Source organism: Podarcis tiliguerta, assembly GCF_965153285.1.
Source record: "Podarcis tiliguerta genome assembly, chromosome: 17".
Classification (NCBI taxonomy): Eukaryota; Metazoa; Chordata; class Lepidosauria; order Squamata; family Lacertidae; genus Podarcis; species Podarcis tiliguerta.
Window position 1 is genome coordinate 40,385,417 of NC_139550.1, and position 26,025 is coordinate 40,411,441.

At 44.4% G+C, this 26,025-nt stretch overlaps 1 protein-coding gene across 36 annotated transcripts in view; it reads left to right on the forward strand.

The window, feature by feature from the left end:
* Positions 1-26,025, forward strand: part of MBD1 (methyl-CpG binding domain protein 1) — a 152,096-nt gene that overhangs the window by 40,427 nt on the left and 85,644 nt on the right. For 22 of the 36 annotated variants that reach the window (XR_014506618.1, XR_014506619.1, XM_083420981.1 and 19 more), the window contains 3 exons: positions 3,089-3,172; positions 5,512-5,676; positions 22,410-22,583. Coding sequence is in view for 34 of the 36 variants with exons in the window: in XM_083420981.1 (XP_083277107.1) it covers positions 3,089-3,172; positions 5,512-5,676; positions 22,410-22,583 (423 nt within the window). In the remaining 2 variants the exon portion in view is untranslated. The remainder of the gene's footprint in view (positions 1-3,088; positions 3,173-5,511; positions 5,677-22,409; positions 22,584-26,025) is intronic. The other 14 variants (XM_083420986.1, XM_083420990.1, XM_083420998.1 and 11 more) reach the window with 1 other exon arrangement.

The window sequence follows — 26,025 nt, forward strand, 5'->3', positions numbered from 1 at the left end:
CACTGTATAAGAGCTGTGCAATCAATTTAGCCTCAACAGTTTGAGGGCTGCAGGTATATAGTGTCCACCTTTGGTCCTGAGGTACTTGAGGATAGCATTTGCGCTTCTCTGGGCATTCCCTGCAAAGTAGTCGCCATGGGCTTTTGAAGCAAGTGACCTTCTCAATCTTGTGACCATTGATGTACCAGGGATGTGGTTTGGGCCTCTTGGCAAAAACCATAATTTTGGTTTTCTGGTAATTGAGTTCCAATTGGCTCTCCTTGCAATATGTTGCCAGTGTTTTCATGGCCCTTTTAAGGCCTCATCAGTGTTCTTGAGAGGATTGCTGCGTCATCTGCGTAAAGCAGCACCAGTGATTTGCTAGGATCCTGCCTACCCACTTGAAGACTTTTGTTTGTTTTCTGCTTGTTTTATTCTAGAAAATCTCATAAGGAGATTTAGGAGATAAAATAGCTCATGCAGAAAATGCCAGTGGAAGTGAAATGTCCCAGTTCTTGATCATTGCATCTGAAAGCAAGCAGAGGGCTGCCACAGATTCAGAACAATATTTTGTGAGTGGAGTTATAGAAGCATTTATTTAAAAAGAATGGAAAAATGCCTTCCTTAAGAGGGCAGAGAAGGAAAGGATCATAGGTTGGTTTGCACTGTGGACCTTTAATTTGTGGTCCACTTGCTGTATTGCCCCAAATTTCTTGGGTTCTCTTTTCAAAGACACGTTCTTGAATAGGCATATGTAGCTGGCTCATAAAGGCTACAGCTATAACTCATTCTCTAATAAGGTGCCCAGCAGCCCCTGCTGAGCATGGTACTTCCTGGGTGAAACTGTCACTGGCCTCCTGGTCCACGAAGCTGGGTGGCCCCTCTGAGCAGTCTTATCTGCCCTTTTTGAAATTCATGTCAAAATGTCATGGAATTTCCCACACAGTGGTACCTTGGTTTTATAACAGCTTAGTTTATAAACAACTTGGAAATAGTAAATTGCAAACCAGGAAGTAGGTGTTTCGGTTTGTGAACTTTGCCTTGGAATTAAAACATGTTCCGCTTCCTGTTGAGTCTGTTCCATTTCTAAATTGAGTCCTCCTGCTGCTGATTGGAGGCTTCCTGCTGAGTCTGTCAGCTGCTGTGTCCCACGCAACACAAAATTGATAATTTGGAGCTTTTTTTCCATTTTTGTTTGTGTGACTTTTTCATGGCTATGGCTTGTGACTTTGTTTTTGTGACTCTGTGGAACCCAGTTCAGCTACTGATTGATTGTGTGACTGTGGAAATGGATAAAAGCTCTGCCTCCTCCAAACAATGACTATCATCAGTGCAGGTTAGGGAAAAAAATTAATTCTAATTTTTATCATCTACAATACTGTCTTATTTGCTTTCATTTTATGGATCAATGGTCTTGTTAGATAGTAAAATGAATGTTAAATTGCAGTTTTAGGGGTTGTTTTTAAAAGCCTGGGATTAATCCATTTCACATTACTTTCTTCGGGAAAGCACGCCTTGGTTTTAGCACGGGTTGGTTTTAGAATGGGCTTCCGGAACGGATTAATTTTGGGACCCAAGGTACCACTGTATTCCCCTAAATCAGTCAGCACTTGATGATTTAGAATCATAGAATCATAGAGTTGGAAGAGACCACAAGGGCCATCGAGTCCAACCCCCTGCCAAGCAGGAAACACCATCAGAGCACTCCTGACATATGGTTGTCAAGCCTCTGCTTAAAGACCTCCAAAGAAGGAGACTCCACCACACTCCTTGGCAGCAAATTCCACTGTCGAACAGCTCTTACTGTCAGGAAGTTCTTCCTAATGTTTAGGTGGAATCTTCTTTCTTGTAGTTTGGATCCATTGCTCTGTGTCCGCTTCTCTGGAGCAGCAGAAAACAACCTTTCTCCCTCCTCTATGTGACATCCTTTTATATATTTGAACATGGCTATCATATCACCCCTTAACCTCCTCTTCTCCAGGCTAAACATGCCCAGCTCCCTTAGCCGTTCCTCACAAGGCATTGTTTCCAGGCCTTTGACCATTTTGGTTGCCCTCCTCTGGACACCTTCCAGTTTGTCAGTGTCCTTCTTGAACTGTGGTGCCCAGAACTGGACACAGTACTCCAGGTGAGGTCTGACCAGAGCAGAATACAGTGGCACTATTACTTCCCTTGATCTAGATGCTATACTCCTATTGATGCAGCCCAGAATTGCATTGGCTTTTTTAGCTGCCGCATCACACTGTTGCCTCATGTCAAGTTTGTGGTCAACCAAGACTCCTAGATCCTTTTCACATGTACTGCTCTCAAGCCAGGTGTCACCCATCTTGTATTTGTGCCTCTCATTTTTTTATTTAATTTTACATTTAATTTCTCACACAGACTAAGCCTTATTTAACTAGAAGTAAGGCTTAGTCTGTGTGAGTTATTAAGTTAACTGTATCAAGACTCAGTTGGTCCAAAGCAGGGTTCGGCAACCTAAGGCCCATGGGCCACAAGCGGCCCATGGGGGTCATTTAACTGGCCCATGGACCCAGCCGCCCGCTCGAGGACCCCCGCTGCCCACTCGGTCGGCTTCCGTGTGCCGCACAAAATGGGCGTGGAGCCACAATGCTGGAAGTTCCTGCAGCCAATGGGAAGCGAAGCTGCACATGCCTGAAATAACATTTGCACACGCACGCACACTCTGGTCCACCATGGCGTTTGCAGGGCTGTGAACTGGCCCAAGCCACAAAAACCTTGCCGACTCCTGGTCCAAAGTTTATAGATAGTGTGCTTTTGCTCCTGGAGAATACTCCTTTCTGTATTGCAAGGGATACACACTGTATCAGACTCGGTGCAAATACTAAAGTGAGTTGAAATCATGGTGTTGCACACTGTCTTTTCTACCTGGGGTCCTGCTCCCTGATAAGCACCAACCCGACTCATTTGGGAAAGCTCTGACATGTTGTGTGGGGCTGAGCCTCAGCAGGGGATGAGGTACCTGAAAGTCTTGCATAGGTAAAAGAATACTGCAGCATTTCCCAGCATGTAAACTTCTTTGTGGGAACAACGGAGACTAGAAGGGTCTCCTTGACCACCCCAACTCACGTGGGTTTCTTCTTAACAGAAGAAGCAGTTAGGAGCAGTGAAGGAAAGGAAGAAACCTGGTCGTCCCCCCAAGCATCCCACTGCCCAGCTGAAGAACAATGTGGTAAGCATATGGCTTTTCTGCATGGGGGTCTCTGGGATGCGGCTGAGCTACAATTTATTTCTACAGCCATTTGAGAAAGTGATTTGAAGCACATTTTCTTCTAAGATCTTAATCAGTGTACAGGTGCCCAAAGTTGCGTGGTGTGTGTATCACAAATGGAGACCTGCATTCCTTCCCCCTTCTCTCATCATGTGATGGGAATCGATGGAGTCCACCCAGAAGTCTGCACTCCCAAGTGGAATGGAAAATATTAACTGTGTTGGGAGCTGATGAAGCCTTGGAAATGGAATCGGGAAGGGGAGGGATTGTGAGGGCTTTAGCAGCCCATCCTGTCCACCCCCACGGATGTGTCACAATCTGAAAATACAATGGTACCTCGGGTTACATATGCTTCAGGTTACAGACTCTGCTAACCCAGAAATATTATGTCGGGTTAAGAACTTTGCTTCAGGATGAGAACAGAAACTGCGTGGTGGCGGCACAGCATCAGCAGGAGACCCCATTAGCTAAAGTGGTTCTTCAGGTTAAGAACAGTTTCAGGTTAAGAACAGACCTCCAAAACGAATTAAGTACTTAAGTACAGGTACCACTGTAGTTTGAAATGCTAAATCAGCTATGTGCCCAGGAAAGAAGTATTATAGAATCATAGAATCATAGAGTTGGAAGAGACCACAAGGGCCATCGAGTCCAACCCCCTGCCAAGCAGGAAACACCATCAGAGCACTCCTGACATATGGTTGTCAAGCCTCTGCTTAAAGACCTCCAAAGAAGGAGACTCCACCACACTCCTTGGCAGCAAATTCCACTGCCGAACAGCTCTTACTGTCAGGAAGTTCTTCCTAATGTTTAGGTGGAATCTTCTTTCTTGTAGTTTGGATCCATTGCTCCGTGTCCGCTTCTCTGGAGCAGCAGAAAACAACCTTTCTCCCTTCTCTATGTGACATCCTTTTATATATTTGAACATGGCTATCATATAACCCCTTAACCTCCTCTTCTCCAGGCTAAACATGCCCAGCTCCCTTAGCCGTTCCTCATAAGGCATCGTTTCCAGGCCTTTGACCATTTTGGTTGCCCTCCTCTGGACACGTTCCAGTTTGTCAGTGTCCTTCTTGAACTGTGGTGCCCAGAACTGGACACAGTACTCCAGGTGAGGTCTGACCAGAGCAGAATACAGTGGCACTATTACTTCCCTTGATCTAGATGCTATACTCCTATTGATGCAGCCCAGAATTGCATTGGCTGTTTTAGCTGCCGCGTCACACTGTTGGCTCATGTCAAGTTTGTGGTCAACCAAGACTCCTAGTTCCTTTTCACATGTATTGCTCTCAAGCCAGGTGTCACCCATCTTGTATTTGTGCCTCTCATTTTTTTTGCCCAAGTGCAATACTTTACATTTCTCCCTGTTAAAATTCATCTTGTTTGTTTTGGCCCAGTTCTCTAATCTGTCTCCCAGCCTCACTCACCTCACAGAGTGTTTGTTGTGGGGGAAGAAAGAAAGGAGATTGTGAGCCGCTTTGAGGCTCCTTAGGGTAGTGATAAAACAGGATATCAAATCCAAACAACAACTCCTCCTCCTCCTCTTCTTCTTCTTCTTCTTCTTCTTCTTCTTCTTCTGGGGAAAGAAGGAAAAGGGGTGCTTGAGAAATGCTTATTATTTATTTATTATCTACCCTTAGCCCTAAGGTCCCATTTAAACGTAACCACAAAAAGGTGACTGCCAGAATCATAAAGCACAAGGCAGGATGGATGGATTGGCCTTAGAATGCCTATAAAGTGGGCTGCTGCAATCCTTAGTGGACTGTCCATCTTTGTCCGAAAGCTTAGCAGATTTCTCTGGCAGTATCTTAAGGTCATATCGGGCAGTTCAAAAGCAGTGTGTCCGACACATTGAATCTGCATAGACTCTGAGTGCCTGTGAAAGATCTGAAAAGCCTTGTGTGGAGGTCTGTTTTCAAAAACCCCGTGACCAGTTGACAGTAAGAAGTGCCATTCTAAAACTTCCTACTTCACAGTTGAGAATGAAAACTATATTTGGAGTTGAGCCTCTGTTCCTGTTGACAAACAGCACACAAAAATTGGGGTTGTCCTGGATCAAGCTGTGTTCTTCCTGTTACTGCCTGTGGAAGATCAGCTGATAAAAGGTTTTGAAAGGAGGCAACAGTTGCTTAAAGAATAGACTTGGCTGGTTTTTCAGTGTCTTGGAAGGACTGTCTTCCACCTGCCACCATAGAAGGTTCTCACTGTCTTTTGGGTACCCACAGAGATTACTCATTGCTCATTCTTTACAGCGCAATCTGCCTGGCTCTTCCTGATTGCCTGTGTTTTTCCATCCACTGCAGCAGACCTCTGCTAGCCGGCGAAACCGTAAGTGTGGCAAGTGTGAAGCCTGCCTGCTGAAAATGGATTGTGGCCGCTGTGATTTTTGCTGTGACAAGCCCAAGTTTGGCGGGAGGAATCTCAAGCGCCAGAAGTGCCGCTGGAGACAGTGTCTGCATTTTGCTATGGTTAGTGCCTCTTCACATCTGCTCAGTTGTGTCGTTCAGCCTCCTTGTTTCTTCCCTCCTCTTTCCTGCTTACTCACAAGATGGCTTGCTTTGCATGAGATGTGTCTTGCCATCCCATCACTGCATCTTTTTGCTAGCCACAGACATCAACACTGGAACTGCGTTTCATCAAGCCCCTGAGAAATCCTGCATGTTTTGGGTTGCATGCTTGCATGGGGCTTTCTGGCAAACAGTTTGGGTGGCTGCAGGTGTTTATGCATATAGTATGGCTTCTGGATTTTAATTTGGCCCTGTCAGCATGGCCTGTATTAGATGAAAGTCTCTCTAGTTCAGCATCCCGTTTCCAGCCGCGGTCGTCCAGGTGCCTCTGGGTTGCTGACAAGCAGGGCAACAAGGCTGCTGATCTTTTCTTTGTTCCTGAGATCTGGCATTCAGATATATGCTGCCTCTGTATATTAAAGTTCCACTTAGTGATCATGTGGGCCTCAACAGTTGTGCTGCATTGTATTTTAAAGCCTTCTTCCTTTTTAAACTCTTTATATTCCGTTTTCAATTATGCAGAAGAACACAACCACATTTTAAAAATCAAAATACAAAACTTGTAATAATCTGGGGTTGGAGAGAGAAGGAAAGTAAAGAATCCAGCTACAGGCTACCTGTCTAATGAAATGCAGTCATATGCAATATTGGGTTGGGGGCGGATTTCTGTACAGCAGCCGACCACTCTGATCACATTCATATTCAGGGTTGTAAATTGTAATGGATAAAGTTGAATTCCTCAAGTCTCTGTGATTTGTTTGCAGTAAAGCAGAGCAGGGAACCATTTCTCAAAAGCCTTTTTCAAAGTCTCCCAAAGCTATGCAACAGCCATCAGTAAGTTGAATAATAGCAAATTCCGTAAGTTAAATGTGTTGTGTCTGTTAAGACAGACTTTGCTTTTGTGCATCTTGAACTCACCTCCAGTCATCTCAAGATCTGACATTGAGAGGATGGTAAATATTTCCCTGTCTCTGTATGGTTGTAATTTGAAAAACCTCTATTATGTTCTCTCTTCACTCCCCACCTCCTGCCAAAACCCCAAAAGCTTCTTGTGTGAACAGTATGACCTTCCCTGTCCTAGGTTTGAGCTATCACTTTTCTGGAAGCAAATCATATAGTTGGAAAGGACCCTGAGGATCATCTAGTCCAAACCCCGCAATGGAAGAATGTGCAGCTGTCCCATATGGGGATTGAACCTGCGACTTTGGTATTACCAGCACCATGCTCTAACCAACTGAGCTGTTGTATTCAACATGAAAACCTTCCATTTCTGAATCTAGAGCTGACGTAATATTTTATGTCTAGAATCTAGAGCACTCAGATTTGAAGAACCCTGGAATCTTTATTTTCTCTGGTAAGCGCTGCTTGCTTACCAAGTTAACAGTAAGCTTTATCTTCCTGATGAAAAAATGAATTCAAAGCCCATTCAGCTTCCTGTAAATTCTGGACTGAATTTCTGTGAAGCTGAAAATGGAGAGGAGTTGAGACATAGCTGGAGGTTAAGGGCTTGCTGTTTGAGGTTCTATTCCAACTCCACTGTTACTTGCTTTTCTGAGCCGACCATACAAATGTAGCAATGAGATGGAATGTTGTTACCTCTCTGCAGGTGTGTGGCTGGTCAGAATAACAGAATGCAGCAGGAGAAAGCCAATGTGGCAAAGGTTTCTGCTGCTTGTGGAATCGCCAGACATCCCCTGGGGAATGCTTTTTTTATTCAGTTGTATGTGAGAAGTGTGAGTGGGGAGTTGAGAATTTTATCTAGTGGGCTTAAAATGATTTTATTATGGTGTCTCAGTTAAGACTTTTGGCCTTCCAAACTGCAACTCCCATCATCAATCACCATTGGCAGTGATTGATGTGAGTTATAGTTCAGCCACATCTGGGGAGCCAGTAGTTTCCCGTATCTGCAAAAGTTGTTTGGATTCTTTCCCTCTAGAACAGTGTTTCCCAAACTTGGGTCTCCAGTTGTTTTTAGACTACAGTTCCCATAATCCCTAACCACTGGTCCTGCTAGCTAACAGCTCCAAAAACAGCTGGAGACCCAAGTTTGGGCAATACTGCTCTAGAGCAACTAATATTGTTTTGCATGTAGAGGATGCTGTGTGAGGTTTTCCCCCCTGCTCCCCACCACCCAACATTCTTTTTTCGGTGAGGAGATCCAACTGATCTTCCTCATGATCTGCATCTAACTGATCCACCTTGTTCAGTTGAGAGGGAACATTTCTCCCTAACTCAGACTCACTGGTGACTGTCAGGGCTGGCTAACCTTTTTTGGGACCCAGGTTTGAAGTGGTTATGACTGGAGTGTCCAAGTGGGTGTGTTGTTGTTTAGTTGTTTAGTTGTGTCCGACTCTTCGTGACCCCATGGACCAGAACACGCCAGGCACTCCTGTCTTCCACTGCCTCCCGCAGTTTAGTCAAACTCATGTTGGTAGCTTTGAGAACACTATCCAACCATCTTGTCCTCTGTCGTCCCCTTCTCCTTGTGCCCTCCATCTTTCCCAACATCAGGGTCTTTTCCAGGGAGTCTTCTCTTCTCATGAGGTGGCCAAAGTCTTGGAGCCTCAGCTTCACGATCTGTCCTTCCAGTGAGCACTCAGGGCTGATTTCCTTAAGAATGGAGAGGTTTGGGGCTTCTGGGTTGAGCGCGCCTGGCAATGGCGGATTTCCTCCGTCTCGGAGGGGACCGCTCACCGAAAGGAAGGGTCTGACCGCCTACGGCGAGGCGGAGACCCGCAAAAAACCACGGTCGGAGGAAGACCGTGGGCTTGGGATCTGGCTTGTGCCATCAGCGCCTCCCCTACTCGCGGGGAGACCCGGTTTCGGGGCTCCGGAGTGCCATGGGGTGAGCGGCGCGGCACTTCGGATCGATGGCTGCTTTCGGGGGAGCGAAGCCGCACAGCTGCTGTCAGGAAGCGCCAACTTTTCCTGTGGACATTTGGATCAAAGAAACTTTTGTAAGTAACGGAAATTGGATTACAAATTACTGGAATTCGGTAGTAGATGGAAGGTTAAAACAGGAAGCCCACCTTCCACTTTGTAGAAAGATCAAGGCAAAAGTGAGAAAACTGGAGCCTCTAAAAAGTACTTTGTAAAGAAATAAATCTGTCACCTAAGCCCTTTAAACCCCCCCTCGGAAGTAGGGGAAGAGGGGGAGATTGCTTTAACAGTTTATAGCCCTGCAGAGCAGTGTAATTTGATTTTATTTTTTACTGTCTCGAGCCCGGGACCGGGCTGCCAAAAGGAGAAAACGAATTCTTACAACTAGAAAACAACTATCAAGAAGGAACGGATTAAGGGAGAATTGAATTTTCTTGTCCCTTTCTTTTGGAAAGGAAAAAGGGAGCTGAACTATATGTTATTGAAAGGTGGATGAAAAATAACTAAAGGAAACTGTAACAGTCTGTTGTGGACTGCTACAGAAACGCATATTGGATTGTTATATTGTTAATACTTTTGGATGGGAAATCCCCACACAGGCTACAATCCTGCAGACTAAATACAAGTAACTGACCTTGACAACAAGATAACATTGAAAGAACAGGCTTTGGAACATGGCAGAAAAAATAACAGCTCTGTTTGAACAATTTCAAAAAAACCTGTCTATTCTGGAATTTGGTATCTCCGATTTGAAGGAAAACGTACACAGCTTGGCTCAACAAGCAAAAAATTTAGTAAACCCGGCTCAAGAAACGGAATTAACTCAACAAGGAGGGATATCTGAGAAGAATATGGATCAAACAGAACAGGCTCTGTCTGTGCAAGAGAAATCGTCTGTGGAAATTACAGTAATAGAGTCTCAAATTGATGGGCAAAAAAACGGACTATGAGAGTAAAGAGATTAAAGCACAGATTTGGAAAAGTAGTGCCACATATGGACTGAGTGATTCAGGTTGGATAAGGTACATTTTGGAGAATGGCACTTTGAGAAAGTTTGAAGAAGTGAAATTTAGTAACTTCAAAGAGAGTGTGGAGCAAGCTTTGGACAATTTTCTGGTCTACAAGAGGAATCATAGAGTTTGGACAAGCTTGCCCAAGAAGGTTAAAGGAGACGTTGAGGGGAAAGTGTCTTGGGACTTAATTTTAGGCTTGAAAAAGACTCTGCAGACAGGCCAGGAAGATGATTTAAAGGCCTCGGATATAAGACAACCTGGCTGACTGATTGACTTTATGGATTGGAAAGACTCTAAAAATTGTAAAAAGGACTGGCAGTACCCGAAACCGGGGGGAAGGGATGGTGGGATAAATTGGAAATTTTTAAGTAAATTTAATGTAATATGGTTTGAATAAGTATTTTTGGGGGATGATGGAAGGAATCTATTTGGTTCCAGGGATTAAGATAAGGAAGAGGAAACATTAGGATATAAGGGCATATTATTATAGGGTTTAAGATTAGAAGATTTAAGGTTAATTTTCTTTTTCTATTATCATTTCTCTTTTTAAAAAGGGGTAAAAGTAAATAAGTGAAAAAGCAGTAAAAGCTGGAGGGAATTTGCCGATTAGATTAAAAACTGGTATACAAAGAGGGAGGTGGGAGGAGGTCGAGGAAACAAGTCAAAAAAGAAGAAATTTGAAACTTTGTGCTGTTTGGGTGTTTGTTTTTTGGGAAAGGGGGAGGAGGGTCTTTTTTTTGTTGGTTTTTTTTGTTTTATTCTTTTTTTTCTTTTTTACTATTCTTTTTTTCTTTCTCTTTTTCTTGTGGATTTGCTTTTGTTTTGGTGTCATGTTATTGGAAAATCAATAAATATTATTTAAAAAAAAAAAAAAAAGAATGGAGAGGTTTGATCTTCTTGCAGTCCATGGGACTCTCAAGAGTCTCCTCCAGCACTATAATTCAAAAGTATCAATTCTTCAGTGATCAGCCTTCTTTATGGTCCAGCTTTCACTTCCATACATCACTACTGGGAAAACCATAGCTTTAACTATACGGACATTTATCGGCAAGGCAATATCTCTGCTTTTTAAGATACTGTCTAGGTTTGTCACTGCTTTTCTCCCAAGAAGCAGGCGTCTTTTAACTTTGTGACTGCTGTCACCAGCTGCAGTGACCATGGAACCCAAGAAAGTAAAATCTCTCACTGCCTCCATTTCTTCCCCTTCTATTTGCCAGGAGGTGATGGGCCCAGTGGCCATGATCTTCTTTTTTTTGATGTTGAGCTTCAGACCATATTTTGTACTCTCCTCTTTCACCCTCATTAAAAGGTTCTTTAATTCCTCCTCACTTTCTGCCATCAAGGTTTTGTCATCTGCATATCTGAAGTTGTTGATATTTCTTCCAGCAATCTTAATTCCGGCTAGGGATTCATCCAGCCCAGCCTTTCACATGATGAATTCTGCATATAAGTTAAATAAGCAGGGAGACAATATACAGCCTTGTCATACTTCTTTCCCAATTTTGAACCAATCAGTTGTTCCATATCCAGTTCTGACTGTAGCTTCTTGTCCCACAAAGAGATTTCTCAGGAGACAGATGAGGTGATCAGGCACTCCCATTTCTTTAAGAACTTGCCATAGTTTGCTGTGGTCGACACAGTCAAAGGCTTTTGTGTAGTCAATGAAGCAGAAGTAGATGTCTTTCTGGAACTCTCTAGCTTTCTCCACAATCCATCGCATGTTTGCAATTTGGTCTCTGGTTCCTCTGCCTCTTCTAAATCCAGCTTGCACTTCTGGGAGTTCTTGGTCCACATACTGCTTGAGCCTTCCTTGTAGAATTTTAAGCATAACCTTGCTAGCGTGTGAAATGAGTGCAATTGTGCGGTAGTTGGAAGTCTGCATTCAATTTCCTGTATCTTTCACTATCTCCCTCGCATTTTGCTTGCCTTCTCTCCCTCGCTATTTGTAATGCCTCATTGGACAGCCACTTTGCTTTCTTGCATTTCCTTTTCATTGGGATGATTTTCGTTGCTGCCTCCTGTATAATGTTGTGAGCCTCCATCCATAGTTCTTCAGGCACTCTGTCCACCAAATCTAAATCCTTAAATCTGTTCCTCACTTCCACTGTGTATTCATAAGGAATTTGATTTAGATTGTATCTTACCGGCCCAGTGGTTTTTCCTACTTTCTTCAGTTTAAGCTTGAATTTTGCTATAAGAAGCTGATGATCTGAGCCACAGTCAGCTCCAGGTCTTGTTTTTGCTGACTGTATAGAGCTTCTCCATCTTTGGCTGCAGAGAATATAATCAATCTGATTGGATTGGATGCTGCCCATCTGGTGATGTCCATGTGTAGAGTCGTCTTTTGTGTTGTTGGAAAAGAGTGTTTGTGATGACCAGCTTGTTCTCTTGACAGAATTCTGTTAGCCTTTGCTCTGCTTCGTTTTGATCTCCAAGGCCAAACTTGCCAGTTGTTCCTTTTATCTCTTGATTCCCTACTTTAGCATTCCAATCTCCTATAATGAGAAGAACATCCTTCTTTGGTGTCATTTCTAGAAGGTGTGGTAAGTCTTCAAAGAACTGGTCAATTTCAGTTTCTTCAGCACCAGTAGTTGGTGCATAAACTTGGATTACTGTGATGTTAAAAGATCTGCCTTGGATTTGTATCGAGATCATTCTATCATTTTTGAGATTGCATCCCAGTACAGCTTTTGCCACTCTTTTGTTGACTATGAGGGCCACTCCATTTATTTTACTGGTTTCTTGCCCACAGTAGTAGATATGATGGTCATCCGAACTGAATTCGCCCATTCCCATCCATTTTAGTTCACTGATTTATTCTTGCCATCTCATTTTTGACCACATCCAACTTACCCAGGTTCATGGTTCTTACACTCCAGGTTCCTATGCAATATTTTTCTTTACAGCATTGGACTTTCCTTTCACTTTCAGGCATATCCGCAACTGAGCATCCTTTCGGCTTTGGCCCAGCCGCTTCATCAGCTCTGAATCTACTTGTACTTGTCCTCCGCTCTTCCCCAGTAGCATGTTGGACGCCTTCCGACCTGAGGGGCTCATCTTCCAGCGTCATGACTTTTATATGCCTGTTGTCTTTGTCCATGGAGTTTTCTTGGCAGGGATACTGGAGTGGCTTGCCGGTTCCTCCTCCAGGTGGATCACATTTGGTCAAAACTCTCCACTATGACCTGTTCATCTTGGGTGCCCTGCTCGGCATAGTTCATAGCTTCTCTGAGTTATTCAAGCCCCTTCACCATGGCGAGGCAGTGATCCGCGAAGGGGATGACTACTTACTAAATAAAAGGAACACATTTTGGGGTGCCTGAGAATGCGGGTCACAAATACCTTTTGGCATCCCATAATCGCAGCATAGACCTATGGGAGCAGTCAAGAAAGAAAGAAAGAAAGAAAGAAAGAAAGAAAGAAAGAAAATGTACTGTTCTTCCGCTTGCACAATAGAACTTGCCTCCCCCCCCCCCCCACCTGCGGACACCTTCAGAATCTGCACTGGGGGTTTGGATATCCTATAGAGCACACTTTTGGGGGGGCAGCAGATTCCTGTTGTACAAGTGTTGATAACAACCCTATTTTTTTTTTTTTAAGTGAACAATGTTTTGGGGGGTAAGTAATAGTACCACTCTATTCTGCCTTGGTCAGACAAACACCTGGAATACTGTGTCCAGTGCTGGACACCAGAATTTAAGTAGAATGTTGACAAGCTGGAATGTGTGCAGAGGGCAGCCAAGATGATCAAGGGTCTGTAGACTAAAACTGATGAGGAACGGTTGAAGGAGCTGGGTATGTTTAGCCTCGAAAAGAGGAGACTGAGAGGAGATATGTAAGCCACCTTCAGATATCTTAAGGGCTGTGACATGGAAGAGGGAACAAGCTTGTTTTCTCCTGCTCTAGAGGGTAGCATTCAAGTTACAAGTAGATTCTGACTAAACACCAGGAAGAACTTTCTGATAGTAAGAGCTGTTTGACAGTGGAAAGGACTCCCTTGAAAGGTGATGGACTCTCCTTCACTGGAAATTTTAAAGCAGAGGTTGGATGGCCATGTGTCATGCATGGAGATTGAGATTCTTGCATTGCAGGGGGTTGGACTAGATGACCCTTGTGGTACCTTTCAACTCTTAAGATTCTATGATTCTTGACTAAACAACTAAGATTCTATGATTCTTGACTAAACTGAATGTTTCAAAGGCTTGGGAATCAGAATTCTGTACCACTGCAGCATTCTGCACTTGGGGGTGGGGAGCGCTTACAGCATCATGATTTGCACTCCACCATCTTTATAGGTGGTTGAAATGAGAGGTGGGAACTGCGTGGACAGAGGTATTGCCATGGGGAGATACAGAAAGATATAGGGAGGGATGCGGGTGGTGCTGTGGTCTAAATCACTGAGCTTGGGCTTGTCGATTGGAAGGTTGGCGGTTTGAATCTGCGCAACAGGGTGAGCTTCTGTTGCTCTGTCCTAGCTTCTGCCAACCTAGCAGTTCGAAAGCACTTGGATGATGGACTCAAGGGCATCCTGATCAAATTTGCAGATGACACCAAACTGGGAGGGGTGGCTAACACCCCAGAGGACAGGATCACACTTCAAAATGACCTTGACAGATTAGAGAACTGGGCCAAAACAAACAAGATGAACTTTAACAGGGAGAAATGTAAAATATTGCACTTGGGCAAAAAGAATGAGAGGCACAAATACAAGATGGGGGACACCTGGCTTGAGAGCAGTACATGTGAAAAGGATCTAGGAGTCTTGGTTGACCACAAACTTGACATGAGCCAACAGTGTGACGCGGCAGCTAAAAAAGCCAATGCAATTCTGGGCTGCATCAATAGGAGTATAGCATCTAGATCAAGGGAAGTAATAGTGCCACTGTATTCTGCTCTGGTCAGACCTCACCTGGAGTACTGTGTCCAGTTCTGGGCACCATAGTTCAAGAAGGACACTGACAAACTGGAATGTGTCCAGAGGAGGGCAACCAAAATGGTCAAAGGCCTGGAAACGATGCCTTATGAGGAACGGCTAAGGGAGCAGGGCATGTTTAGCCTGGAGAAGAGGAGGTTAAGGGGTGATATGATAGCCATGTTCAAATATATAAAAGGATGTCACATAGAGAAGGGAGAAAGGTTGTTTTCTGCTGCTCCAGAGAAGCGGACACGGAGCAATGGATCCAAACTACAAGAAAGAAGATTCCACCTAAACATTAGGAAGAACTTCCTGACAGTAAGAGCTGTTCGGCAGTGGAATTTGCTGCCAAGGAGTGTGGTGGAGTCTCCTTCTTTGGAGGTCTTTAAGCAGAGGCTTGACAACCATATGTCAGGAGTGCTCTGATGGTGTTTCCTGCTTGGCAGGGGGTTGGACTCGATGGCCCTTGTGGTCTCTTCCAACTCTATGATTCTATGATTCTAAGCACACAAGTGCAAGTAGATAAATAGGTATCGCTGTGGCTGGAAGATAAACAGTGTTTCTGTGCGCTCTAGCTTACATCATGGTGTTTCATTGCACCAGAAGCAGTTTAGTCCTACTGGCCACATGATCCAGAAAACTGGCTGTGGACAAACACTAGCTCCCTTGGCCCGAAAGCAAGATGAGCACCGCAACTCCATAGTTGCCTTTGACTGGACTTAACCATCTAGGGGTCTTTTATCTTTTTACCTTTACCTTACAGAAAGATACATGGACACGTGCATATTGCATGAACTCCAAAAACACAGCATGGCCTATTGGCATTTTTCTAGTAAAGCTGGGGCTCGGCAGTCGTCTCCTTGACCCTAAACCAGGGCCTATATTCTGTATCAAATCATCCTCTTTGCCTCATTTGATGCTCACCAGTCCTTGGCTAGGATTGCTCTGTTTGCCCCCCTATATCTGAACATGAGTCCTGGCCTGTTCTGCCTCCTGTCTTGTCTGTGCACAGCCCTAAACCACAGACAGGAGAGCTATACCAGTGCATAGCAAGAATTGGAGGAAACTTCCAAAAGTACTGTAGAAGACAGACCAAAGAGTGTGTTGGGTGGGGAGACATTGCGCTGTGGCAAGTGTTCATCTTGCCGGACAGAATGATTCCTCTTCTTTCCCTGATGCTGTTTGGGGTGTTTTCCCGCACACATGCCCCAATCCAAATTTGAGGGGCATGGCGGGGAAAGCCCAGTTGCACAAGTGACAGTCCTTGTGCAGGGCTTCTGCTGGGGATTGCTAGGTGAATCCTGCCCACAGCCTGCAAATTGCAAAGGAAAATTCTCCTTGGGACACCCCCACCCCCCAGTCTTCTATAGCATCTCTTGAAGTTTCCTTATCTTCTAATCCCTAGCTGGGGAACTCAGGAACTTTACACTAAACCACTTGGCATCTTTATAATGATATGAAAAAAAGGCAGTTATGTCCACGTAGGGCAGTATTTCCTTCTACTTGCCTCTACCGACTGAATCACGAGGCGGCTTCTAATCTCCACTATGGGCCATGGCAAGCGGCCAAGGGACCTGGATGAGGCAATGCCTCCCCCGAGGCCCAAACAGTCCAAGATTGATACTTTTTTTCTTAACTGTAATAGAAATAATGAGGAAGTTAGCTACATGGTTGAAACTCACAATCGTTTTAGTCCTTTAATTGACCTCGCAGCCGATATAGAAGTGGAGGGGGTGAACTCGAAGACAACGAATAATGCCAACGATAATGACAAAGAGGTGAGAGCCACCTCGAAGGGGGAGCCCGAGTTGGCCCTCGGCGATGGCATGGGACTCGATCATTTCCAATTAATAACCAGGACCCTGCGCTGCATCTTTAAGAGCATAAATGGGATCTCCATGCAGGTGGATAATCTCCACCAAAAGCTTGAGGCCCATTTGCTAGAGCTCCAGCTCAACCACTCTCTGCCTCCGAGGGATTTAAAGGGACAGAGGTATACCTCCCTTATTAGACATGAAAGTGGTACTGGTGGTCACCTCCTAAAAACTCAATTGGACTCTCAATCTCTGATTTTACAACCAAACAAAATATGTCTAACTATACACAGTAGGGACCCCAGGTCCCCAAGGTGGAATAATTCGAGAGATGTCAAAGATCATCTGAGGCAACTCCTTCAGATTTGGCCTCCGCTAATAGACCTCAGTACAGTGAAACTTTTAAACTACCACCATCGGCTCCAAAAAGTATTGCTCTCCTTCCAGTCTCCAAAAATTCCCTCCATACTGGTTAGGCGTAAAGCGTTTCTGGCCACCTGGGGCATCTTCCCAACAAGAGTCTTTAATGACACCAGGATTAAACCTCTCTTCCGCAGCACCGTACAAAAAGGTAGCTGCCCGCCAGACAGGCGCGACTCAGTCTTGAAACTCAAGTTGTCCACCCGGGAACCTCACCCTCCCTCTCAGCCCAAGCTTCCTGGTTTATCTACTCCAGCAACAAAGAAGCATGACCAAAGCGGGCCCAGCCATCTGGATATCTCAGAGGAGAGGGACCTTATTTCATCCTATGGCGAGTTGCCATTAGTAGAACAGCAGGAAGTTATAAACAGGCTTGATACACTCAAGCAGCATCTTACACATGTACTTCAAGAGAAAATCTCCTCAAATCCTGGACATAGCAACCTATTAAATCAAAGGAAACCAGTTATGAAGGGGCTAACACCCCAGAAACCCCTGCCAAATACTGGGACTCCAATAACGGATGATTTGGCAGTCTGCCTGGCGGAAGCTCCTCATACACCGTCGCAACGCAGACCCCCTTCACCTCTACTAATAGATCTGCAATCAACTACCTCGTCCTCCGCCTTAAAGAGTAACGCGCCAAACACACCTCATCCTGGTAATCTGTCAATGTCCTATTCTTCTATGCCTGACCTGGAGTCTTCATTCAGTGCGGTCCAGTCAAATGACTCTATATCCTCGTCCTTTGCCAGTCAACCTCTTTTGGTAGAACCTCATTTATCCGCAACCTTTTCAAGCCAATATATAAACGTTAAGGAACCCACTGTGCAAAGAGACAACTTAGGTTTTACTGAAGACCCTGCTGGTCACATCAATCAACTCACCACCCCTTCGATACCTTCGGTAGTACCTCGCCTGGAGCTGTCTCAGACCCCTGGCAATGTCCTTCCCACCAGCAACCAGAGCAATTGACTAGCACATAGTCCCTCCTCAAATTGCTTTAATGTGCTATCCTGGAATGTGGCAGGATGGACGTCCAAACAGGATGACGGGGATATGAAAGAGTTTTTAGCGAAATTCCAGATTATGGGTATACAAGAGACCTGGTGCTTAGAATCTTCACCCCCCCCATCCCTACCGGGCTATGACGCCTTTGTGATTCCTGCGACCAAAACACACTTGTATGGGCGCCCTAGTGGAGGCCTGGTAACATTTGTTTCGCAGGAGCTTCAGCTTAATATCTCTCCTATCTTTTGGTTAGAGAGTAATTACATTCAAACTTTGCACATCACTAACAGCTCGCTTGGGGAATTCATATGTGTAAACTTGTACAATCCATCTACCTACTCCTCCTCTCACTCAAATCAGCTTTGGGAGGATCTAAGATTTATTCTAGATAAATCTGGGGCTGAATTTCCAAAGTCAGAGATCCTTATAATGGGGGACTTCAATGCCAGAATCGGAGCAGATATAAGCTTATTCACCGATAAGTCGCAATTATTCATAGAAGAGGAGTGGTTTCCTACGTGGAATTCACAGGACAAGACCATTAATAGGGCTGGCATCATACTGCTGGAGTTCACTATAAACTGCGGGCTGCACAGCTTGCACGGCACACCCAAAGACTGGTCCGGGGGATACTATACTTTTCTAGGATCTAGAGGGGCAAGTGTTATAGATTACATCTGGTCCTCCTCAGCATTTAATGATGAGGCATACTGTTTCAATGTGTTCAACAGAACCGAAAGTGACCACCTTCCAATTGCCATCTCCTTTCACCACACACAGCTGGGGCCTCCCAGCTCACCACACCCCCAGGATTCATCGACCCTGGCCCCCGGACGCAAGAAGTGGGACATCTACCTGGAGCAAGACATAAAAGTCCTCCTAAATTCCCCTGAGATCCTAGCCCTGAAAGCTCAGCTGTTAACAACGAATGTGAATCATTTCTCAATTTTCCAGCAAATTCTAGTCTACTTGCTCCCTTCGCTTACGAAACCTTCCCGTGCGATTCTATCCTGGAAGAATCAAACCTGGTTCGACCAAGAATGCAAACAGTGCAGAAGTAGGCTTAGATTTCTCCAGTCAGACATGAAAGCAGACAGCACTCAGAGCAAAATCAGGGAGTTAGCCCAATTTCGTTCATACTATAAGAAGCTGCTCCAACATAAGAAATTGCTCTTTGCGAAAGAACGCTGGTCGGCTCTGTCAGTGGCCATTAAAACCCGTGACGACAAGAAATTTTGGAATTTAATTAATGCAGGTCTAAGACCCCCCTCATTCATCGTTAATAACATCACAGCAGCCAGCTGGCACTCTCACTTTGCTCAGCTGTATTCCACCTCAGATTCTGACGTAAATGTAGTCACCACCCTTCCAGCATCTGCCTTGCCCACCTGGGAGCCAGTCTCCCCAGAGAGATGTACTCAACTAATTAGCATGCTATCAGGGGATAAATCCCCGGGGGAGGATATGATACCACCTGAGGTATTCTTATCGAACCAGTCGTGGTGGGCCCCTATCTTAGCATCTCTCTTTACCACCATTAATGCTACTCTTAAGATTCCACCTAACTGGAAACAGAGCATAGTTATCCCAATACATAAAAAGGGGGACCCACAAGATCCGCGCAACTACCGACCTATCAGCCTGTTGGACATATCATACAAGGTTTACTCTAGATTCTTGCTAGAGAAATTAATTGAGTGGGCAGAAGAAACAAAGCTATTCCATCCGGAACAGGCTGGCTTCCGCAAAGGTCACAGCACATCTGGCCAATGTCTTGTTCTACTTACCCTGATTGATAAATACCTAAACAGGTTCAACTGCAAACTACACGCGGCTTTTGTGGACTTGACCTCCGCCTTTGACTCCATTCCCAGAGATAGGCTATGGCAGAAGCTTAGTCATACCAGCATAGATAAGAGACTCCTCCTCCTTCTTATGGAAATTCATAATGACATATCGGCCAGAGTAAAATTCGGCCCTCTGGGAGCTCTTTCTGATTCTTTCCCTCTGAATAAAGGGGTCAAACAGGGCTGCCTCTTGGCCCCTTTTCTATTCAATTTCTATATCAATGACATCGTCACAACTACGAAGGCCCTAAATCAATCTGCCCCCTCCTTACAACAGCTCAAGATCCCCATATTACTCTATGCGGACGACATGGTGATACTGTCATTAACCAAGCTGGGCTTAAACAACATGCTCAGAGGGCTCATGACATATTGTGATACCAACTCCCTTAAAATTAATTTCGCCAAAACCAAAATTCTTACTTTTGGCATGAAAACTCGGAAGTCACTCTGGAATTTTGAGGGCCATTCTATTGAACATTGTTCAGCATTCAAGTATTTGGGTATCATTTTTCAGCATGGGCTTAGCTGGTCAGCTCACCTAAATACAACCATCCTGGCTGCCCGCAGAACCATCAAAGCCTTGGAGAAATTCTACTATGCAAAAGGCGGCCAGCTGGTTCCACCAATCAGAAAAGCATTTATCAGCAAAGTCCTCCCGATGTTATTGTATGGGGTTGAAATCTGGGGGTGGAATTTAAAAACACTACAACGGCTGGAGATTCTACAAAACTCTTTTGCACGGAAGATACTGGGTCTCCCCAAGGGCTCGGTTGCAGCACAGTTAAGAACAGAACTGGGCCTCCCCTCCATTGTTGCGAGAGCCCACATCAGAATTATTAGCTTTTATTGTAAATTAATCAATGCCCCAGGTCCCCTACTAGCCAGGCAAGCCTTTTTAACGTGTTCTCAAAGCAATAAATGGTCCAAGGCCATGGTGACTATTACTGCACGCTACTCTCTCCCAAATCTTGACTCGCTGTCCTCTTGGGACAAACATAAAATCCGGGCCTGGATTCTTACAAGAGACGAGGCCATGGACCGGGCACAGTCCACCTCAGCTCGCCTCTCCATGTGGCTCCCTAAAGTGAAAGTGGTAAGATCACTTGCCAACTACTTGATAGACCTGACGGAGCCCAACTTGAGAAGAGCGTTTACTATGGCCCGCTTCCATTCTATACCCACGGCCTTCCTGCAGGGGATTTATTCTAAGACCCCTATTACCCAGCGTCTATGTCCATGCACAATGAATGAAGTAGAGGACTTCATACATTTCTTTTTCTACTGCCCTATTTATGAGCCAATAAGATCTAAGCTCCTCCTTTTGATCCCGTCCACCATTACATCTAAGGAAGATTGTTTGAAATCGCTTCTTGTGGTCGCAAATCCCCAAATCTCACGTGGGGTGGCAATATTCATAGTGCAGGCTCTGAAACTCAGGGCTACTCTGACAGGGTAGCGTGCCCTAGACCTGGACCTGTTTTAATCTTTTTATTACTTTTAACTCAATATGCTGAGTCTGTTCTGGGGCCTTTTTGTGCTTTATATATACCCGCATACTAGTTTTTGGGCGCTGGCTATTATATCTCTGCATTATTGTCTTCGGGTAACTTAAATGTCACTACGCCAGCCAAAACACCTGAATTTTGCTGGGTTGCTTGTCTCTAGTTTGTCTTTTTTCTTTTTTGTATTGTCTTATTTTGCTATGGCAGTTTGCTAATGCAATAAAGGTTCTGACATAATGATATAAATCATGCACATTGGAAAACCTGCATGTTTGCTCTGTTTGTTTCACAGAATGTGCATGTGTCTTTGTGCAGTTTGGGGAGGATTTCTTCTTCTTCTTCTTCTTCTTCTTCTTCTTCTTCTTCTTCTTCTTCTTCTTCTTGAATTAGAGGTTTTGTCTGAAAGTCACCAGAGAAACATGGTAAGGCTGGATGGGTCAGCCTAATTGTGGTCTATGCCAGTTTTGCACATGTTCAGTCATAAGTCTGTAGTGTCCCACCTTCTGAGATTTTTTTTAATATAAAAAAATCATTTTATTTCCACTTAAAGTGTGCAGTCTTGAGGGGAAATGCAATTTTGTAAACATTTTTCTGAGCTGAGAACTGCATCACAAAATTGGGGAGGTATGTGTGTTCCAAATTAGAAGTGTGTGAAGAAAATTCTCCAGTATTCCTAGAGCGAGGAGTTTAAGTACTTTAAGTGATTAAAGTAAATTTGTGTCAGTGGGTGTACTTTGAGTATGACTTAGTTGGATCCAACCCTAAGTTTTCAGCAAAATTTTGACATTTTTGTAACCCTGAGGGCTAGAAACCTGCTTTCCATAAATAAAAACACACACATGGCAACAGGAACTTTGGTATTGAATAATGCTTCTCAGTTTTTGGAAATGCCACTGAGGCTCTGGTTTTTTACGGCCCTTCCCTACAGCTCTCTTGCTTATGCTAATTGACCTAAGTGCTGACCTGCAATCCTCAATGTTTTGCCCCTTTTTGTGATCCTAGGTCTGTCCATGTCTGAGCATTGTAGCAGACTGTGGGAGGCTGAGGGGAAGATTTGCTTTTTAATGCCTTGAATGTGCCTTGTGGGATGGGGCTGGCAGGTGGCAAGCTTGGAGATGCAGAAAGGGGCTTCGCAAGGCTTGTGCTGGGATCATGGTCCAGGAAAGAGTGGATCAAGCTGTGGCGCTGCTTGCTTTTTGGGGAACGGGGGCTCCACTTTCTGCATTTGCTGCCTGCCGCTTCCACAGCTTGCTCCTCTTCGTATCTCCTTCTTCTCTTCCCTTCCCCAGAAGCGGCTGCTTCCTGAGGAGTGGAGCAGCCCGGAAGGGGCAGCGGGCTGGAAGGTCAGGAGGAGGAGGAACGCCTTCGGCAACCGCAAGCCCACCAGGATCAAGCAGGTGGGGCGGCGGGGAGCCAAGGGGAGTGGCCAGAAGCGACGGGCAAAAGCCAGCTTCGAGCCAGAGGTAACTGCCCTGCACGCACACACACATCCCAGGTGCTCCTGCCCTGCCCTGCCCACGCCAGCTGATTCTTTACTGGAACCAACCTGCTGCATCCCGATGCTTCTCTGGATCATTGGGGTGCCTGCCTGCTCTGTTTGTTCTGCCCCGCTTTCTTTCATCCCACCCCCTAGCCTACCTGCCGCTAAGCAGTGGAGTACAGGCCGGGTGACCTGTTTCCATGATGCACTTGGGAATAATTGTCTATCCCCACAAACTACCAAGTTTCTTCTTACAATCCACCCCCTCAAGTCTCCTCCTGGCTGATCACCTTCACAGTCACCTGCTTCTCATAAATCTCTATCTCCATTGAGTGCTTTCTTTCTTCTCACTGCCTACCTCTCTGTGCAATGAGCTCCAGTGTGTTTTGGTAGGACAGGAGGAGCAGATTTGGGGGCTTTGCACAAAATCCTTCTGGCCTCATAGGCTAGTTCAGTACATGGCACACATTAAGCTCATGGGTGCTGGAAACTCATAGTTGTTTCTCATGTTAGCTTTTCATGCAATCCTGGATCAGCAGAGGTCACCTCAGAGTGAGGACATGCATGTCTATTTCATGACTGCTCTGTCATGTATTTTTGGTGTGAGTAGTGGTATATAATGATAGATAAATAAGTTTCTTTATTCCAAGATTTTTATCCTGACAGCTAAATAAATATTTCTTGTAGGGGGTTACCATCAGTTTATAATATCAACTATAACAATGTGGTTAACTGCCACAAAACAACATTAAAACCAAACAAATCAGTTGGCAATAGCCCAGTAAACACCAGCCGACTAAACACCTTTATAAACTATTTTTTACAATTAGGCTATTGGATGGGTTTGTTTTTGAAAAACAAAACATTATTTTGGAACTTAAGGCAACACAGACATTGGGACGCAAAGCAGTGTTTGTTTGGGGAGGCGAATGAAAAGGGGAAGGTGTTGGTGTAACAGGGACTACTGGCTATTGTGGGATGTGCTGCAGTTTGGGAGGAAAGACCAAAGAATTTAACGCTTGAAAATTGGGGCAGGGTGGGGAATCAAATGAAAACACAGCATGCCTGTGTTTGGGGCCATGGAATGGAAGGCCTGTGTTTGGGGCCATGCCTGTTGATTGGGGCCATGGAATGGAATATGGACAGAAAAGAGACTGTTGTGCAGGTATAGGGCCTAGTTATGATGGTTGCAGAGGGAGAGAACACGGAGCAGAGCAGGAGCGGTGCAAGCAGTTGCATTATTGCCAGCAGGTGGGAAGCCTGGGTGATGCTTAAGATCAGGAAAGAGAGGGAAACGGAAAGTATTTCCCCACACATACGTATGTTCACACACATACTTGTCTTGTCAGTGATGTTATCCGTCCTGCCTAGCTGTGGAATGAAACTAAACATTCAATATTTTGTACCAGTTACTGGTTCTCACAAGTAGGAAGAGTGCTGCTGTACTCATGTCTTGCCTCACTTTAGCAGAAGTAATAAAGGGTAGAACCTCCCTGGACAGTGGCTGCTGCCTGTCATGTAATAATGCTAGGGAAGCTGATTGGCAGAAAGTTCAGCAGATGTGACTTGCAGTGCAGCACAATGGAAGTTGCTGCCTCCTGTGGTGATCTGCACAAAATAACTTAGGACTCAGCTGTACAGTTGCAAATGTAACATTTTAAGTGTGTTTTAAGTGCATTATACAAATGTGACACCAGGTGGTGATTGTGAGCTTATGGCAAATTATATATATATATATATATGTGTGTGTGTGTGTGTGTATGTTTTTTACTAACTTTTCATTACAACACGCACACACATGACGACACTTAAGAAACAAACTAAAAAACACACAAAACAAATGACAAATATATAGCCATAAATCCGAAAGTTCTTACTTATGGACTTACGTTGCCCTGTTTTCTCTTTCCAATTTTTATTCTATTCTAATAGACTTCCTTCCTCCTCAACGCGGTTCTGGTTTCGTGTTTGATAAACTGTTACTTTCTCATTTCATCATTTCTACCCTTCTCCATATATTATGCTTGTAGACCATAATTCATTTTGCAAAAATTACTCAAAGCAAGTCCAGGCACTGATTTTTTAAGTAATCTCTGTACATTACCCACTCTTTTTGAAATTTTTGGTTAGACTGTCCTTTAATTGTATCTGTCATTTTTGCCAGATCAAGCTAATAATATAATCTGTCTTGCCACTCTTTTTTTGTTGGTAGTGTTTCACTTTTCCAATTTTTTGCAATTAATATTCTTGCTGCCGATGATGCGTAAAGGAATATTCTCTTATTTTCATTTGGGCTTCTGGTTTCTTTATAAAGTTTGTTTATTTTTTTTTTCAACTCCTCATAAGCAGTGTCCCAGAAGCTCTTCATTTTGTTGCAGGTTCATCACATATGAAATAGTGTCCCTTCTGCCTGGTTACACCTTCAGCACATTTTAGATCTCATTTTGTTCGTTTTGAATATTTTGCTAGGTGTTATATACCCCCCTAGGGATGCGGGTGGCGCTGTGGGTTAACCACTGTGCCATTTGGGCTTGCTGATCGAAAGGTCGGCGGTGCGAATACCCGCGACGGGGTGAGCTCCCGTTGCTCGGTCCCTGCTCCTGCCAACCTAGCAGTTCAAAAGCATGCAAAAAAAAGTGCAAGTAGATAAATAGGTACTGCTCCGGCGGGAAGGTAAATGGCGTTTCTGTGCGCTGCTCTGGTTTCGCCAGAAGCTGCTTAGTCATGCTGGCCACATGACCCGGAAAAAGTGTCTGCGGAAGTGGACAAATGTTGGCTCCCTCGGCCTGTAAAGTGAGATGAGCGCTGCAACCCTAGAGTTGTTCGTGACTGGACTTAATTGTCAGGGATCCCTTTACCTTATATACCCCCTATAAAACATCTTTAGGAAATTTTCCTTTATTGAGTAGCAAGCTGTCAATCTCCAATCCTTATTCCATAGTTTTGCCTAAATCCATTGCCCACTTAATCATTGCTTCTTTCACTTGCTCATCTTTAACCTTCCATTCTAATTGAATTCCATACATTCTAGAAATTGCTTTTTTCTTATTTTGTATTAATTCTTTGTCTAATGTTGATTCTTCTCTTGCAAAACCTTTTTATTATTATTATCATCTATCTTAAACACTTTGTTTAGCTGGTGGTATTTGGATCCATCCTGTCAGGTAATGTTTTATTTCCTCATATTTTTTCAATTTCAATTTGTTGCCTTCTTCTTCTTAGAGATTTTTGTATGTAGCCCATAACGTTTCCATATTCTTCCTTTTAACTGCTATAGCCTCCAAAGGAGATAGCCACCAAGGAGTTTTGAGTTCTAGTAGTTCATTATATTTTTTCCATAGTTTATATAAAGGCTTTCTTATGATATGATTAAGGAAGCCTCTATGAACTTTCACCTTCTCATATCCCAAATATGCATGCCACCT